The sequence below is a fragment of the Parasteatoda tepidariorum genome, chromosome 8 (assembly GCF_043381705.1).
Source record: "Parasteatoda tepidariorum isolate YZ-2023 chromosome 8, CAS_Ptep_4.0, whole genome shotgun sequence".
Taxonomy (NCBI): domain Eukaryota; kingdom Metazoa; phylum Arthropoda; class Arachnida; order Araneae; family Theridiidae; genus Parasteatoda; species Parasteatoda tepidariorum.
The window spans coordinates 18372244-18387818 of record NC_092211.1 but is presented as its reverse complement, the minus strand read 5'-3'; the positions used below and the strand labels follow the sequence as shown (position 1 = coordinate 18387818).

The 15575-nt window shown below is 29.6% G+C and overlaps 1 protein-coding gene across 1 annotated transcript in view; it reads left to right on the top strand.

Moving 5' to 3' along the window:
- Positions 1-817: 817 nt before the first annotated feature.
- Positions 818-15575, top strand: part of LOC107456035 (homeobox protein ceh-30) — a 43223-nt gene continuing 28465 nt past the window's right edge. The window contains exons 1-2 of the mRNA XM_016073800.3: positions 818-949; positions 12441-13193. Coding sequence (XP_015929286.1) covers positions 12755-13193 — 439 coding nt within the window. The 5' untranslated portion in view covers positions 818-949; positions 12441-12754. The remainder of the gene's footprint in view (positions 950-12440; positions 13194-15575) is intronic.

The following is a 15575-nucleotide window of genomic DNA, read 5'->3' as shown; positions in this document are numbered from 1 at the left end:
CGGCAAATAAATATTTTGAAGTGGTAGTTTATTAATTTTGATTCTTGATTTAATAAATTCAATTTAGTAGATTTTTATCCACCACTATTTCTAAATAATTTGTAGGCTTATATAATTCACTACTTTGTAATAATTATTCAATGCTATACCTATTAAAAAGGGAGCAAAAATAGTCAAATATTTGCAAAATTTAGTTTGTAGTCATTACCGTTTTGTTAAGTATTGTGGCGTGTCCGGAGCAGTTGGCAACTCTGATCTAAGGTACTGCTTCATATTCCGGGGTGGGAGGGGGGGTAAAAAAAAGTTTTGAAATTGTTAAATATCTCGAAGTATACATCGGATCGGAAAAGGTAAAATATGCGCAGTCAATATTTTTTTGAAGATATCTAGTCATTCCTAGTCTCTATCTTCCACCTCCACCTACTTAGGGCAACTTTGTAATCAGAAATTAGAGCCTTATTTTTATTTATTTATTAATTTTTTTTTTTGATTCGGGGTGGGGGGGGTGCCTTTCAGAACCAAAATCAACCGTCAAAGGGATTAGTTCAGTAAAAAAATATCGAATGTGCATTTAATCAAACAATAAATTCACAATTTCGCAAATAAAATAAACAAATTCCGGTAAATAATTAAAAAAGCGCAAAAAAGAGTCTTAAATTTAACAAATTGAAGGTGGCAAGTAAAGGTTATTATTTTAATGTTTTCTTTCTATCGTAAACATATTTTTGAACCTTATTATTTAAAAAATGCTTGGTTTTCTAACTTCATCATCTAATTCATAGATCTCAGTAAATGTTCGAACTCCGAAAGGGTGGTCCACCACCCACGCTGCCCTCACAGAATTCACCTCCTTCCCATTCGTGTCAAAAGGTGACCATCCAGAAGACAAATAGTGACGATGATGATTTTTGGATTGACGTCGAAAACGAAACGACAGATGATGAATCAAGTACTGTATTTTCCACAACTATTCTATTTTATAAATTAAACTTTACTCTTAAATATAATAAAATAAAAATTACTTTTTAACTGAACTGGAAAGATATAATTTTTTATCGGAACTAATATGCAAAATGTAGGGGGCGTTATTTTCGTATGAAACTCCTATCCCCAACAAAACTCTCTCCCCCCACGTCTTTCCAAGTGATGTGCCATACGTGTTTATTATTACAAAATAATTTTTGGCAAGTTTGACAAAAATTAAGTTTTTCACTTTTCCCAGTCTAGATGAAAAAAGTAGTTTAAGTTTTATTTTATTATATTATTTTCTTTACATATAAATTTTGCGTTTGTTTACTTGATGTAGAACTGATTAAGATTTCCATAATGGCAAAACCAAACATTCAACTAAGCCACTACGAACAATTTCATTTTGTGTAAAGTTTTATTATTTTATTATAATTATATTACATTATACCACACAGTCTTAATGATTAATCAAATATTATTTATACATAATTTTGTTGATTTTTAAACTTCTTGTCAACAAATAAGATAAGATTTTCTTTAAACACTTAATTTTTTCCCCAACTTAGTTATTTTTACATTATACAAGATATCTTTAACGATAAGGGGGGTATAGTGACTATTGTTATTCTTATAGCCCCTCGCCTTATCAAATTTAATTAGCATATCACCTTAAACACCATCATAATTGCGTACATAATACACAGGGTGTTTCGTTAAGGTCCCCCTTAATATGCATTCTTATAGTCCTTATCAAAAATGAAAGGAAAAAAGTATACACATTGGGGTCGATAAATAGTATTTCAGGGAAGAAAAAAAAGAAAGAAAGCTAAAAAAATTCTTTAAGAAAATGCTATCGCAATCTGTGAAATCGTAGAGGAAGGTGTAATTAAGGTAAGGAAGAAACAAGACAAATTTGATTGGTAGAAAAAAAGACTGTTTTCAGAAACACGTTCAAGTTTAAATTAAATCTGTGTTTACGATTCTTACATTTGACTTCCTGCATTGTGATTCGCCAGAATTTGATACCGCTTTTGTTTTTACTGCATCCAAGGATAAGCAAAGTTTTTACTGAACCCAGAACAAAATTTATTGCTGACCGAATCCTCAAAGCACAAAAAGCCTTATTTCATAATTCGTAGAGCCGACCCTTTATACAAAGTTCCAGTTTTTATAAGCATATGAAGAAAATGTCTCTAATTCTCTTTAAAATGAAATTAATAAGCGCTATATATATATATTTTTAAAGGAAATTTGGTCGAGCTTTCAGCAATCCCGAGCCCCAAAGCAATTGTCCTTCTCTCTCTCTCCTTCGGCCTTGATTATACCACATGTAAATGTAAATTAGACGCACGATTTTCTTAAATTGGCATATAAGAAAAAAAAATATGTACTATTTTTTCATTGAAATTCAAGTATTTCTAAATTATCCATAGAATGAGCATGTGTATCCATTTTTATCTGACATGTGAGGAAAGACCAGGTGATATGACTAGTACACTGCACAAAAAGAAAAAAGAAAAAGAAAGGAAAAAAAAACGGCCCACCCTGAATAATATCTGATTTAATGATCGCATCTTCACGTTTTAGTAGGGGAGAGTGGGGTCAATTAAATTTTTTATTTAGCTATTTTTAACTAACAAAAAATCCAATATATTATTAGTATTAATTGACAGACGAGTAAAGTAGACTATCCTCTACTAGAAAAAAAATTAAATACCTGATTTTAAATATNAAAAAAAAGTAGTACACTGCGCAAAAAGAGAGGGGAAAAAAAAACTGGCCATCCTGAATAATATCTGATTTAATGATCGCATCTTCACGTTTTAGGACTCTTTCTTAATTGGTTCGAGGGGGTGACATCAAATATGCTAATTAGTGCAGACGATGCTTTAAGTTAAGAAATTAGACACAAAAACGTACTTTCTCTGAATAAACATGTATTTTTTTTTTCCCGATGAATTCGGATTTCTGAACCATGAAATAAGGGATAACCGTCATCTGGAAACTATGGTCCCTATAGTTTGTTCAAGAGAGCGATCCAAAGTTTGGACCCCTTGATGTTTTTGCGTATTTCACCATATTTCATGAAATTTTTAAGCGAATTGAATTATTACACACAATTATATGATTTGTTTATCCGTAGATAATTCTGAAAAACAGAAATTTTGCTTGGCGAAAAACAAAATTTGAGCAAAATTGGTTGAATAGTTCCCGAGAAATCGAATTTTAAACAAGTCGTGCACATAAAATTCGATTTCTCAGAAACTATTCAGCCGATTTCGCTCAAATTTTGCATTTTGCCATGTAAATTTACACTTTAAAAAATTACCAAACAGTTCAAAAAATTTTTCTATTTTTATTAAATAAAATAAGAAATAATTTACAAAAAAATTATTATTATTATTTGTATGGAATTATTTTTGGCTAAGTGAATTTTATAATTGTATGCGAAGATTTTTCAATTCGCTCAATAAGTTCTCCAGATATGACGCAAAAAGTAAATTTTTCATTAAGGGGTCCAAACTTCGGATCGCTCTGCTCACCCAACCATAGGGACCATATTTCCCAGATTGCGGGCCACCCCTAATATTTTCTGGTTCAGAAATCTGAATTCATTGAAAAAAATTGCATGTTTATTCAAGGAAAATTCGTTTTTGTGCCTGATTTCGTTTTCAGGAATGAAATATTGTACAAAATTAAACAATATCTTGATTAAATCTGACAGTTTTTTTAGGTCGAACAGTTTAGCTCCGACTAGTCAATCTGGTCTTGACCCATTTCCTCCTACGTTCTCTGAATAAACATATACCCTTTTTCTTTTTTTTTTTAATTCCCTGCGATTTTTTTTCTTAGTCATGAAAATATGGGGAGTAGTTGTATCCTTGAAAATATAGTTCCAATAGTTTAGTCAGACGAGTAATCGAAAATTCAGGCAGATTTCAGTTAATTCAATTTTTGCGTGTTTCGTCGTACTTTGGTTATTTATTTGAATTGAAGGGCTTTTACAGATAAGTTTAAAATTGGTTTATACGAAGATAGAATTCAATGCAAAAAACCATCGAAGGTAAAAATTTCTTGTTTTTATTTTGACTAGCAGTAAAAAATTTTTTATTTGTATGGGATATAAATTTTTACATTTTAAACCATGCAGTGTTAAATAACAAAATTTAAACTTAAATTCATTATTTACCGATTTCGTTTCAATTTATGTGTTTCGTTACTTCATTGGTTCCAAAGTTTTGGTGAAATACGCCATAAGTTAAATTACCATAAAGGGTTCAAACTTCCTTCCCACCTTTCTGCTTAAACTGCTTTCCAGATTTCTACGGGACCATATTTTCCTGTTTGCGGCTACCCCTCATAATTTCCATGATAAAAAAATCCAAATGCGTTCTACTACTCCAATAGAGTTAGCACTGATTAAACCCCATTCAAGTTAAGACTGATTAAAATCCGATAATTAGAGCAAAAGTTATTTAGGGTAGTATAAATGTATTTTTTTCTGTTCACTGTTCAAATCTCAGAGTACGGCACTTTCTCGTAATAGACAACAATTGATAGATTGATGATTGATTCCAATTAATAATTGTTTTTATCTGCTAGTGTATTAAATATTAAGGTTTCAATCAATAAATACAGTTTTTTTTTTTTTTAAAAAAAAAGAAGGGACTTTGAGCTTTTGCACTTACTGGTTTGTTTACGGAATAGCCACCCCTTTTAACCCAAAATTAGCACTTAGTGAAAATCTGATCATTACAACAAAAGTTATTTAGTTATTTATTAGTTAAGTTATTTCTGAGTACAGCACTTTCCTCTCATCAGCTATTCCGCATACGCGTTGAATACATCAAAAATCGGAGACTTTGACCTTAAACAGAAATATATATACACTACTCGAAACAACTTGTGATCTAATCATCGGTTTTTCACAAATTAAGTACCAGTCTTGGGTTGTAATTGATGATTAATAAGTGAAAATTATTGAATAAGCACGGAGTAGTAGGATTTGGATTTTTGACTATGGAAATAAGAGCGGTAGCAACAAAAGGGAAAATATAGTCTAAAAGAAATGTGTAAAAATAGTTGCTGCGTGAATGCGAGAAAGTTATGACGTGACCTCCAAATCGCGTAATTTTCCATCACAAAAAAAAAAAATTTGTTACAGCAGATTTAACAATTGAACATTAAGAAAAATTAAACTTTTTATTAAAAAAATTTTTTTTGCTACTTGGTGAAAAGTATTGCAAGAAACAGTACGCCAGATCAGACTGAAAATAATGGTAATTTCAGTCCAGATTGCTGTATTAAATAATATAAATGGGAATAAATAATATAAATTGGAAATTTCTCTCTTAAATACAAAAACATTTTAACTAAAATAAAAATACAAGAGACTGAGTTTGAATGTTCCACATCTTAAGGACACTAATGGAACCACTGCTTAATAGATCCTTACAGATAGTTATTTTTATCTGCTTCTGTATTAAATCTTAGGATTTTAGAGCCATTAGACACAAAAGAATTTTTTTAGAGAAAGGGATTTAGAGCTATTGCACAGAATGTTTGCTTACGGTATCTTCTTTTCTCTGTATTTCATTGAGCGGTTGCAATTGTCACATTCTCAGAACATCTGGTGTGGTCTCTTCGTAACCTCTCCCATCACTAAACGTTGTTCAGAAAAATATCAATTATGTTCTAAACTGTCTTCCAAATCTCTTCAGGTTTCAGAATTCCCCCTTGAACAACTTCTTTTGAGAAAAGAAAATGCAAATTTGTCATCAGGCTGGCCAATTTTTGACTTGGAACTATTTTGAACTGACCCCGAAGAATCCTGGATATAATTGTGGTGAATCCCTTCTCTTTATTCTTTTGTGCAGCGGTAGTCTGTGTATAACTGGGTGGGCTTCAAATTAGTGTCACTTTGCATGAGGAATCGCATGGTTTCTAGAGGAAGTGGACACATTTCTGAAGTTTGCATATTCTTCAACCTTTCTGGGATTTACATTTTTGCCATCCATTGGAAATGTCATATGAACGGAGATGCCAACTTGTAAAATAATATTTTCTAGTGGTGACGAAATTTAACTTATTTTTGCTTTAGTACTTTTCCATTTAAGTAGTTTTTCCGCCACTACATATCAAAAATTCAAAATATCGTTAGAAATGTAAATTTGTTGCAGTTATCTCGTGGTTATTTTTACTTTAGTACTCTTCCATTTAGATAGTTTTTCCACCATTGCTTATCTAAAATTCAAAGCATCATATGAAATGTAAATTTGTAGCAGTTATCTCGTTGTTATTTTTGCATTTAGTACTTTTCCGTTTAAGTAGTTTTTCTACCGTTACATATCAAAAATTCAGGGTATCGTATGAAATGTAACTTTGCTACAGTTATCTCTTGGTTATTTTTACTTTAGTATTTTTCCATTTAAGTAGTTTTTCCGCAACTATGTATCAAAAATTCAAAGTATCGTACGAAATGGAACTTTGCTGCATTTATCTCGTGGTGACACATTAAAAAGGTAGGCGTAACTATCCTTATTCTGCAAGTTTTGCTACATAATTCGCGACCAATTTATTAAAAGTTTTGCAGACAGTTGAGCAGTTAGCGTCCCTGTATGAATATCTGCTCGTTTATTTTTTATTTGTTTTATACAAATTTATAATTTAAACTTTAAGTCCAGTGTAATGAGTTTTTTTGATCCATATAATCTTGCCCGTTTACGTCGTGCCTGATTTTGCTGTCAATTCCTTTATAAGTATCAGCTTGTTCCAGCAACGTGTCATGTTAAACTAGCCATTTAAATTTAAAAGCGCTATTTTGTTTACTTGAACTCATTACCCATTAAATTTATTATCATTTTTTTTGTGAATTTGAGTTTGTCATGGCTGTTGGTTGTCATATCTTTTGATCAATTTAGTGTTGCACGTCTAGTAGTCTAGATCAGAGGTTCCCAAATAGTATTCCATGCAATCCTTAGACTCCATGGAAGTGTTAAAGGAATTCCGCGAGTTAGTACTTTTTATAACCAGTGATGAGTTTTGAAGCTTCAGATTACATTTAAATCCAACCTGTAACTCATAATTTATTTTATCCTTCAGTTGCTTCCATGAAATTATTTCAAGTAAAAGACAGAGAAATGGAAATTGTATTTTTCAAAGGAATGTATAATATTTCTTATAACAATATGTAAAGCAAATTATGAAAATAACAAGCACTTATAAAATACTGCATTAATATTTACCGTTATGCTTTTCAAATCCAAATAAAATAACTAATATATTAAGTAAAGCATAATTAAAACATAATTTAAGATAATTAATAATAAAACAATTTAATATTTGAAAAAAGTCTTTTATAGGTTATAAACGTTCATGATTACCTTGATAAACTTTATAAAATCTAAGTTCCGCTGAAAGAAGTTTGATTATTTAGGATTCCGTAACCGAAAAAAAAATTGGGAACTGCTGTTCTAGATCACCTAAACTTGTCAGCTTGTTCATGCAACTTGGCCATGTTAAACCAGTCTTGTCCAATTAAATTTAAATGCATTATTTAGTTTTCTTATGCGTTACCAACTTAAATGTATTTTTCCGTTCATTAAAATCTGTTATTTTTGCAATCCAATATATAATCTATTAAAATTTGTTTTGTGAATTTAAGTTAGTCATGGCTGTTTGTTAAATTGACCATTTAAATTCAATTACTGATCAATTTAAATCTGTTTTGACTGTTGTTTTAACGATTTAAATTGCTGCCTTTTAAGTTGTTTTTTGCTATGCTTTCCACTGTTAATTCAAAACTGTTTTGTCTTTTCGGAAGTGCTGCTTTTGCTATTTGTTGCCTTGTCTATTAACATGTAAGGTTTTGGCCATTTAAGTTGTACGTCTTTTCCATTTAAATTTGTTGTCATTCCCATTTAAAAATGTCAGTTTTTGAAAATAACCATTTTACTATTTTAAACAATGCTTATCTACTTCCTTCATTAGTTTTTTTGACAATGACGCAAGAGGGTTTTGAAAATAACTATTTTAACACTTAAAACAATTCATATCTACTTCATTATTCATTAGTTGTTTGACAATGACGCAAGAGGGTTTTGAAAGTAACTATTTTACCACTTAAAACAATTCATATCTACTTCATTATTCATTAGTTGTTTGACAATGATGCAAGAGGGTTTTAAAAGAGGAATCTCTTTTTCAATACTGGTAATAAACTATCTAAATAATTATAACATGCCATTTTTTTTTTTCTTCCTCTGTTCATGAGTAAAGGGTTTAGAATAAAATGAATAGAAATCAAATCTAGTATTCTGTTAGAATATTCCTTTTAATTGAATTGTAAAATTTTAAGGTAAAGAATAAAAATTATTTTGAGGCGAAGTATTTTACATTAATTGGTAAATTTATAGTACATGAATCAATCTTGCACATTTTTACACTGGATATTTTATTTTATAAACGTCGTTGAACAGCCGACCCAATTTTTGGGTTTACAACTATTAATGTCCAATTACGTAGCCTTGTATTTTAAACCCATTCCAGAAGACAAAGAAACTCCTGGATCAAGTATTGGGAAAAATTTGCTTTCCTGGAGGACTTTTTGATGGAACTATCCCCTCATTTGCGTTACATGAAGAATAGGACTACGAGAACCTCCCACGTTTAGCCTGAAGGCAAGGGAACTCTAACCCATAATCTGTCTACCACTGAGGCACTTTCACTTTAGCACTGTGGTCGGTGCAAGCCGGATGCGAAATTCGTATCGACTAGCCTTCGCCGGCCATTTACAATGGATAGGAAATGTATGTTACATGGGACCAAAAATGGGGGATTTATTATTATTTATTATTTTGTTCCCCATTTTGCAAACATTAATTAACCATGAGCCCATGTTAAAGTATGCATATAAAAGCAAAAAATTATAGTATTGTATTATTATTAGTGATAAAAAGTGACATTATGACTCGATAATGTCATTTTTGTCGCTATTAAACGCTTATTTCATAATGATTTCTGATTTCATAAATATTATTATAGTCAATTATACAAATTTTTTAATCTGTTGTATGTATTCAATTAAATACTTTTATTGACTACTATATTTTTTTCTGTCTAAAATGGTTAATATCAAAAATGTTGTATCGACCATTGAAATAATTCGTCAATTCAAGATTGGACATGAGTTTTAAGTTCATTAAATAGTTTTTGCCTTATTTCAGATAAAAAAATATTCGTTAAATCACGTAATTCGGTAAATACAGTTTAGTTAAATCTGCTTTGAACTTTATTACAATTAAGTTAATTATTGTTATTGTTATAATGGTTAATTGTTATTTTTCTAAGACTTGCAGTTCTAAAATAAATGATTTGTGGCGTAAACAAGCTAGTACCATGAAGTCATCTTATATTTAATGAAACGGAAGAATTCTAAGCGGAGGAGTCCGAAGCAGATTTGATTAACCTCTATTTACCGAATTAAGGAATTCAACGAATATTATTTTTACCTGAAATGACGCAAAAACGCGATTTAATAAATTGAAAACTCATGTCCAATCCTGAATTAACGAATTATTTCAATGGCCAATATAACATTTTTGATATTTTCCCATAAACAAAAATTTTTTAATACAATTTTAATAATATTATATTTTATACCATTTATTTTTTAATTATTTTTGCAATTAAGAAAAATAATAAAAATTAAACTCATGTGTTTTTACTGCAAATTGAACAAGTGTTCTACATACAATCGACATTGGAATCATTCGTTTTATAAAAAAATTAACATAAATTTTCTCATGAGAAAAATTATATCAGCAATGGACTAAAAAGAAGTGAAGGGATACAAAACAAATATTTATTTTCTCTGACAATCCTGGAACCAAGTTTCTAAAAAAATTTTATTAAAGAGAAATATATAGGCGCACTAATAAAATGAATTTAGTGCTTAAAAATTCAGTGAATTTTTTTATCTAAGTAAAAAGTGTACAATTTTTCGTTATGAGTTCAGTAGCAGAATTTAAGGAGGCCCCATCTTCAAAAATCTAAATTTATCCGCGACCACATCACAGAAATTATTAATGTATAAAAATGAATTTAATCTACCATACATGTAGCAAAATTTTTAAATATAAAACCTTAAAAAATATACATACAAACTTTATACTTAAATTAAATTTAAACTTTATACAATTAACAATTAAACCAATAAATAAATAAATGGAATATATCTCAATACAGTTAAATCTGTTATCAATTAAAAAAAAATTAAATTTTTTTTTATGCCGTGTTCTCATAATTTAGCTTTTGAAATTTTTATTCGAAGCAAGTTAAGAGATGTTTTAAGAGGAATGTCTACAATTTCCCGCATTTGTTTGCTAACTAAAAATAAAATTTAAATGGAAAATAATCTGCAGATATTGTAATAATCTAAAACACCCGCTGCCATGCTAAAGGATTTTTTCTACTGGGGTTATGGGTACTTTTATTTGGTTGTACTCTCTATGAGATTAATGTAGAAATGTTAAAATTTCAGAGATTCCGAAAAAACCTGTCTAAATGAATTTAATTTCCTTTAAATCGAAGTCCGAACGTATTTGTTCTTCCATAATTTTAATTATTAATATTTTTATACTTAGAGATTGTAAGTACTTTCTTTCCTAAACCTTCCTCAAACTTCTCTTCCAATTTTTTTTAAATGTAAATGTGATGATTCATTTAGTAGAACTTTTAGTTAATAAAATTAATAATAATAAATGATAGTTTACATTCAAATGGTGCGTGTATTAAATAATTAATAAATAGATAAATTATAATAAAATTTGTGATTAAATTTCTGACTTGCAAATAGAATCGTATATCGTAATAATATAGTGATAATAAATATTTTTATTTAAGTAACCTGAAAGCAAATAATTAAATGAAAAATAATACAATAAAAATACGCATCCTCCATTAATGACAAATAAAAATATTTTGATTCGAAATTTGTCGCGATAATATTTTTTAAATCTAAATACAGTTTAAATACTAAATATCGAACATAACAAAAGCAACAAGTTTTAGAGAAGAAAAAAAAAAGTCCTTTCGTGAAACTTAAAACTAAGAATATTTTTTTAATCTTTATTTATGAAAAAGAATGTAATACGAGTAATCCATAGGTTTATATCCTCTGCTGATTTTATTATATCAAAAATAAAANTTAAACTTTATACAATTAAACCAATAAATAAATAAATGGAATATATCTCTATACAGTTAAATCTGTTATCAATAAAAAAAAATTTTCATTTTTTTTCTTTTTTTAATGCTGTGTTCTCACAATTTAGGTTTTGAAATTTTTATTCGAAACAAGTTAAGAGATGTTTTAAGAGGAATGTCTACGATTTCCCTCAGTTGTTTGCTAACTAAAAAGAAAAAAAAAAAATTTAAATTTAAAATAATCTGCAGATATTGTAATAATCTAAAACTCCCGCTGCCGTGCTAAAGGATTTTTTTCTACTGGGATTTTGGGTACTTTTATTTGGCTGCATTCTCTATGAGATAAATGTAGAAATGTTACAATTTCTGGGATTACGAAAATACCTGACTAAATGAATTTAATTTCCGTTAAATCGAAGTCCGAACGTATTTGTTCTCATGCAACCATAATTTTAATTATTAATATTTTTATACTTACTGATTGTAAGTAATTTCTTTCCTGAACCTTCCTCAAACTTCTCTCTTCCAATTTTTTTTAAATGTAAATGTGATGATTCATTTAGTAGAACTTTTAGTTAATAAAATTAATAATAATAAATGATAGTTTACATTCAAATGGTGCGTGTATTAAATAATTAATAAATAGATAAATTATAATAAAATTTGTGATTAAATTTCTGACTTGCAAATAGAATCGTATATCGTAATAATATAGTGATAATAAATATTTTTATTTAAGTAACCTGAAAGCAAATAATTAAATGAAAAATAATACAATAAAAATACGCATCCTCCATTAATGACAAATAAAAATATTTTGATTCGAAATTTGTCGCGATAAATATTTTTTAAATCTAAATACAGTTTAAATACTAAATATCGAACATAACAAAAGCAACAAGTTTTAGAGAAGAAAAAAAAAAGTCCTTTCGTGAAACTTAAAACTAAGAATATTTTTTTAATCTTTATTTATGAAAAAGAATGTAATACGAGTAATCCATAGGTTTATATCCTCTGCTGATTTTATTATATCAAAAATAAAATAGGGGTAAAAATAATAAAACAGCAAAACTCTTAGAGGAAGGGGAAAAAAAGGTTGTAATATTAAAAAAATGAATAAAAAAAAGCGCATTGAGTTGTATGTTTACCTCTTACAAGGTTCATCCCTGTTGAAAATAATACTCGAGCGGAACTAATAACAATAAAATAAAAGAATAAACACTCCATCTAAACAATAATTATTCTCTTTCTTTTTCCATCTATAGATCAACGCCTTCAATGGGCCGCACTCAAAGCAATCACGTCAATAATTGGACTATTCAGTATCCAATACTATGACGTCAGGAACTCGAAAGCGCTCTGACTGGTTGAAATTATCTCCTCCCAAAATATCGCTGTAGGCGCGGGGGATTGGGTCTCGAAACCGGCGTTTTGAGTTCAGTTGTAGCCTGGTCGTTGCGAGCGGCGGATTGATTGCACAATCTTCAACCGAACTGTTGCCAAAAAAACGCCGACATTTTCAACTTAATTGTTTTTAAATCTAACTACGGGATCGCATTTCCAATACGGCCAGCGGGCCATGACTGTCGATTTACTCCACAAGCAAATGCCACCGGATCGCCACCCCACCAGTGAGGAACATTCTTCTGCAGACGATAAGGGTCGTGTGAGTTCGGAAATAATGCGACCTCTGTCAGGGGGTGGGATGCCCTCTCCTAATTCTAGTGCACCATCCTCCTTTTTAATTAAAGACATTTTAAGCGGCCCTGCTGCCCAAAGGCCTGGGCAAAGGAACTTTAGTCCGCCGTTGGGATCGAGTCCACCGATGCCGAGTGGTCCGCCACCCCCGCCGATGAGTGTTCTTCATCATCCTCTCCATCCCCATCAAAACCCCTTTTTCAGACCAATGTTGGACGTTCGGAGACCCAATGGGGACAGTCAGTTCTCACATCTGGAAGAAGATGGGGATGTTGACGATGGGGACGTTTCAGACGATGAAACAAGGGACGGAGGAAATGGTGAGTTTCTATTTCTGTTTATTCTTATGAAATAACTCCAAGTGTATACGAGGTGATGTTATTAATGTGTATGAGACGTGTCTGATTAGCTATTACTCAGAATTCAATATTAACAAGAATATCTAGCGATACTTAAAATGCTTGATGTAATAAATAAAAATGTATGAGAGAATACGCAGTATACGTGAAATAATATATAATTTTGTAAGAGCGTATGAATAAACGCGTAGTGTGGTTATGTTAAATGTATGAAGAGCAAGAAGTAATACGTGGAAATGCATGAGGGAATATGTAGTTTTGTAAAAATGCATGAAAGAATACGTTAAATATATAAATATGTTTGCAGAAATCTGTTGTAAATATGTTAAGTAAGTGTAAAGTTATGTGTAGTAAAGCGCACAGGTGCATGAAGTGCAAAATTTAAAGATGCATGAAGTGATATTAGTAGTAATACGTCAGAATTTAAAATTGAAGTGATATTAGTAGTAATACGTAAGAATTTAAAATTGAAGTAATGAAAGTAAACTAGCTTTTAAGCGCCATTATGTTTCAAAGCATTTTAAGAGAATATACTTGTCTAACGAAGCTAATGGTCTCCTAAATGGACCTAAACACACCTGTTTTAATTGTATTCGCAATGCTATGTATCATAAATCCACGTATTTAATGATACACTAAGCGTAAATGTAGTACTAAACAGAAATTTTCTTCCATTAGCTACCTCTTTAGTTTTAAAGGAATGATATCATTGATTACTTTCTAGACATGCGTAGTTATTCCCAGTTGCGTTATTGCTTTCTTTCTTTAAAGAGATCAGAACCGCACTTATAGTTCAAGTGACTGTTAATTAATCATTATATGTGTTTCATAGTCTTCTTAATATGAACATCCAATTGGAAATGTCCTAAAAGTGAAAAATGTGTAACAAATGTACAAAGATTGATTAAATAATTAACAATTGTACTAACAGTGAAATGTGAGTGACAAGTGTACTAAGTCTGAAAAAGGAGTAACAAGTGTACTGAGATTGACAAATGTGTTACAAATGAAAAACTAAGTACACATTTTCGAGAATTTAAATGTTGAGTGGTGTTTAGTTCGTTTCTCAGTTTATTATTTTAACTTTCGGTTATTGAAGTAGTAAATGTAGAAGATTAGATTTCAAATTTAGCGGTTTATAAATCTACGTTGATTGTTACATTGTTAATTGGATGATTTAATTTTTGAAATAGCAGAAATTAGTTACAAAATCAACAGGTTTTTGAGTATTTTCATTTTTGAAACCAGTAATTTTTTATTGAAAACATTAAAAAATTTGGTTCATCTCTTAAAAAAATAATAGAGTAAGAAAATTTTAAATTTTATTGAATGGATATTGAAATTTAATAGTGCCGGATAATTAATCGCATTGCCGGATAATTCATCGCAACTTGTTTAATCTGGCTCCAACTTGTTTAATCTGACTCCAAATGCAAATGCGGTTAACTTCGTTTGAATTTGTACATTTTGGTATTAGGTTATAATTTAGAATGTATGTTATTATTATACTTGATTTAGTTGAAGAATATTGGTGTTAGGAACAATTCTTAATTTAAATTATTGATCGTTGATTTATTTTTAATTATTGATGTCTCATCAGCAGCCATGCATATTGCGGCAATTATTATTTTAGTTTATTTAGATTCCGTTCAGGTTATTATATTTTGTTAAAATTTAATTAGATATTTATTTTAAATCAAAAATTTTAAGTATTTTTAAAATTTTAATTTTCGATCTATATAAGAGAAAGAATAAATTACCCTGTAAAAAATTCTAGATCTGAACCTGAGTACTCAAGGTGTCTGTACTTATTACCGTAAAATTTTGAAGAGAAAGAAAAATTCTGATTAACTTTGATTTTACAGTAATAGTTAGTGTAATATCACTAATTAAATAAATATTACTGTAAAAAATTACGGTGAAATTTTATACTAAAAGTGAATTTTGCAGATTCTGGACTTACGGTGCTAGTATTTTTTTACCGTAATATGAAATCGGAATTTTTTACAGTTGCTAATTTGAAACAGCATAGAGCAAAATCGGGGTATTCTAGTTTAAATATCCATGAAGCTAAAGTTTTTAAAAACCTTAAAGCTCTAAGGTTATTTATATCGGGTGCAACATTGACTTAGTTTATGAAATAAACAATTAAATGTAACTAAAAAATATTTATTGGACATTTCAAAGTATATTTCCATTAGAAATAAGTATAGTTATATGATATAGCTAAAACAATTTTGCAGTTTTTACAAAAATCGATGTTCTAAATGATTTTTAATTTTATATTAGTATTTCGATTTTAATTAGCCACCGTAATATGATGCCATGTTAATTGTACATACA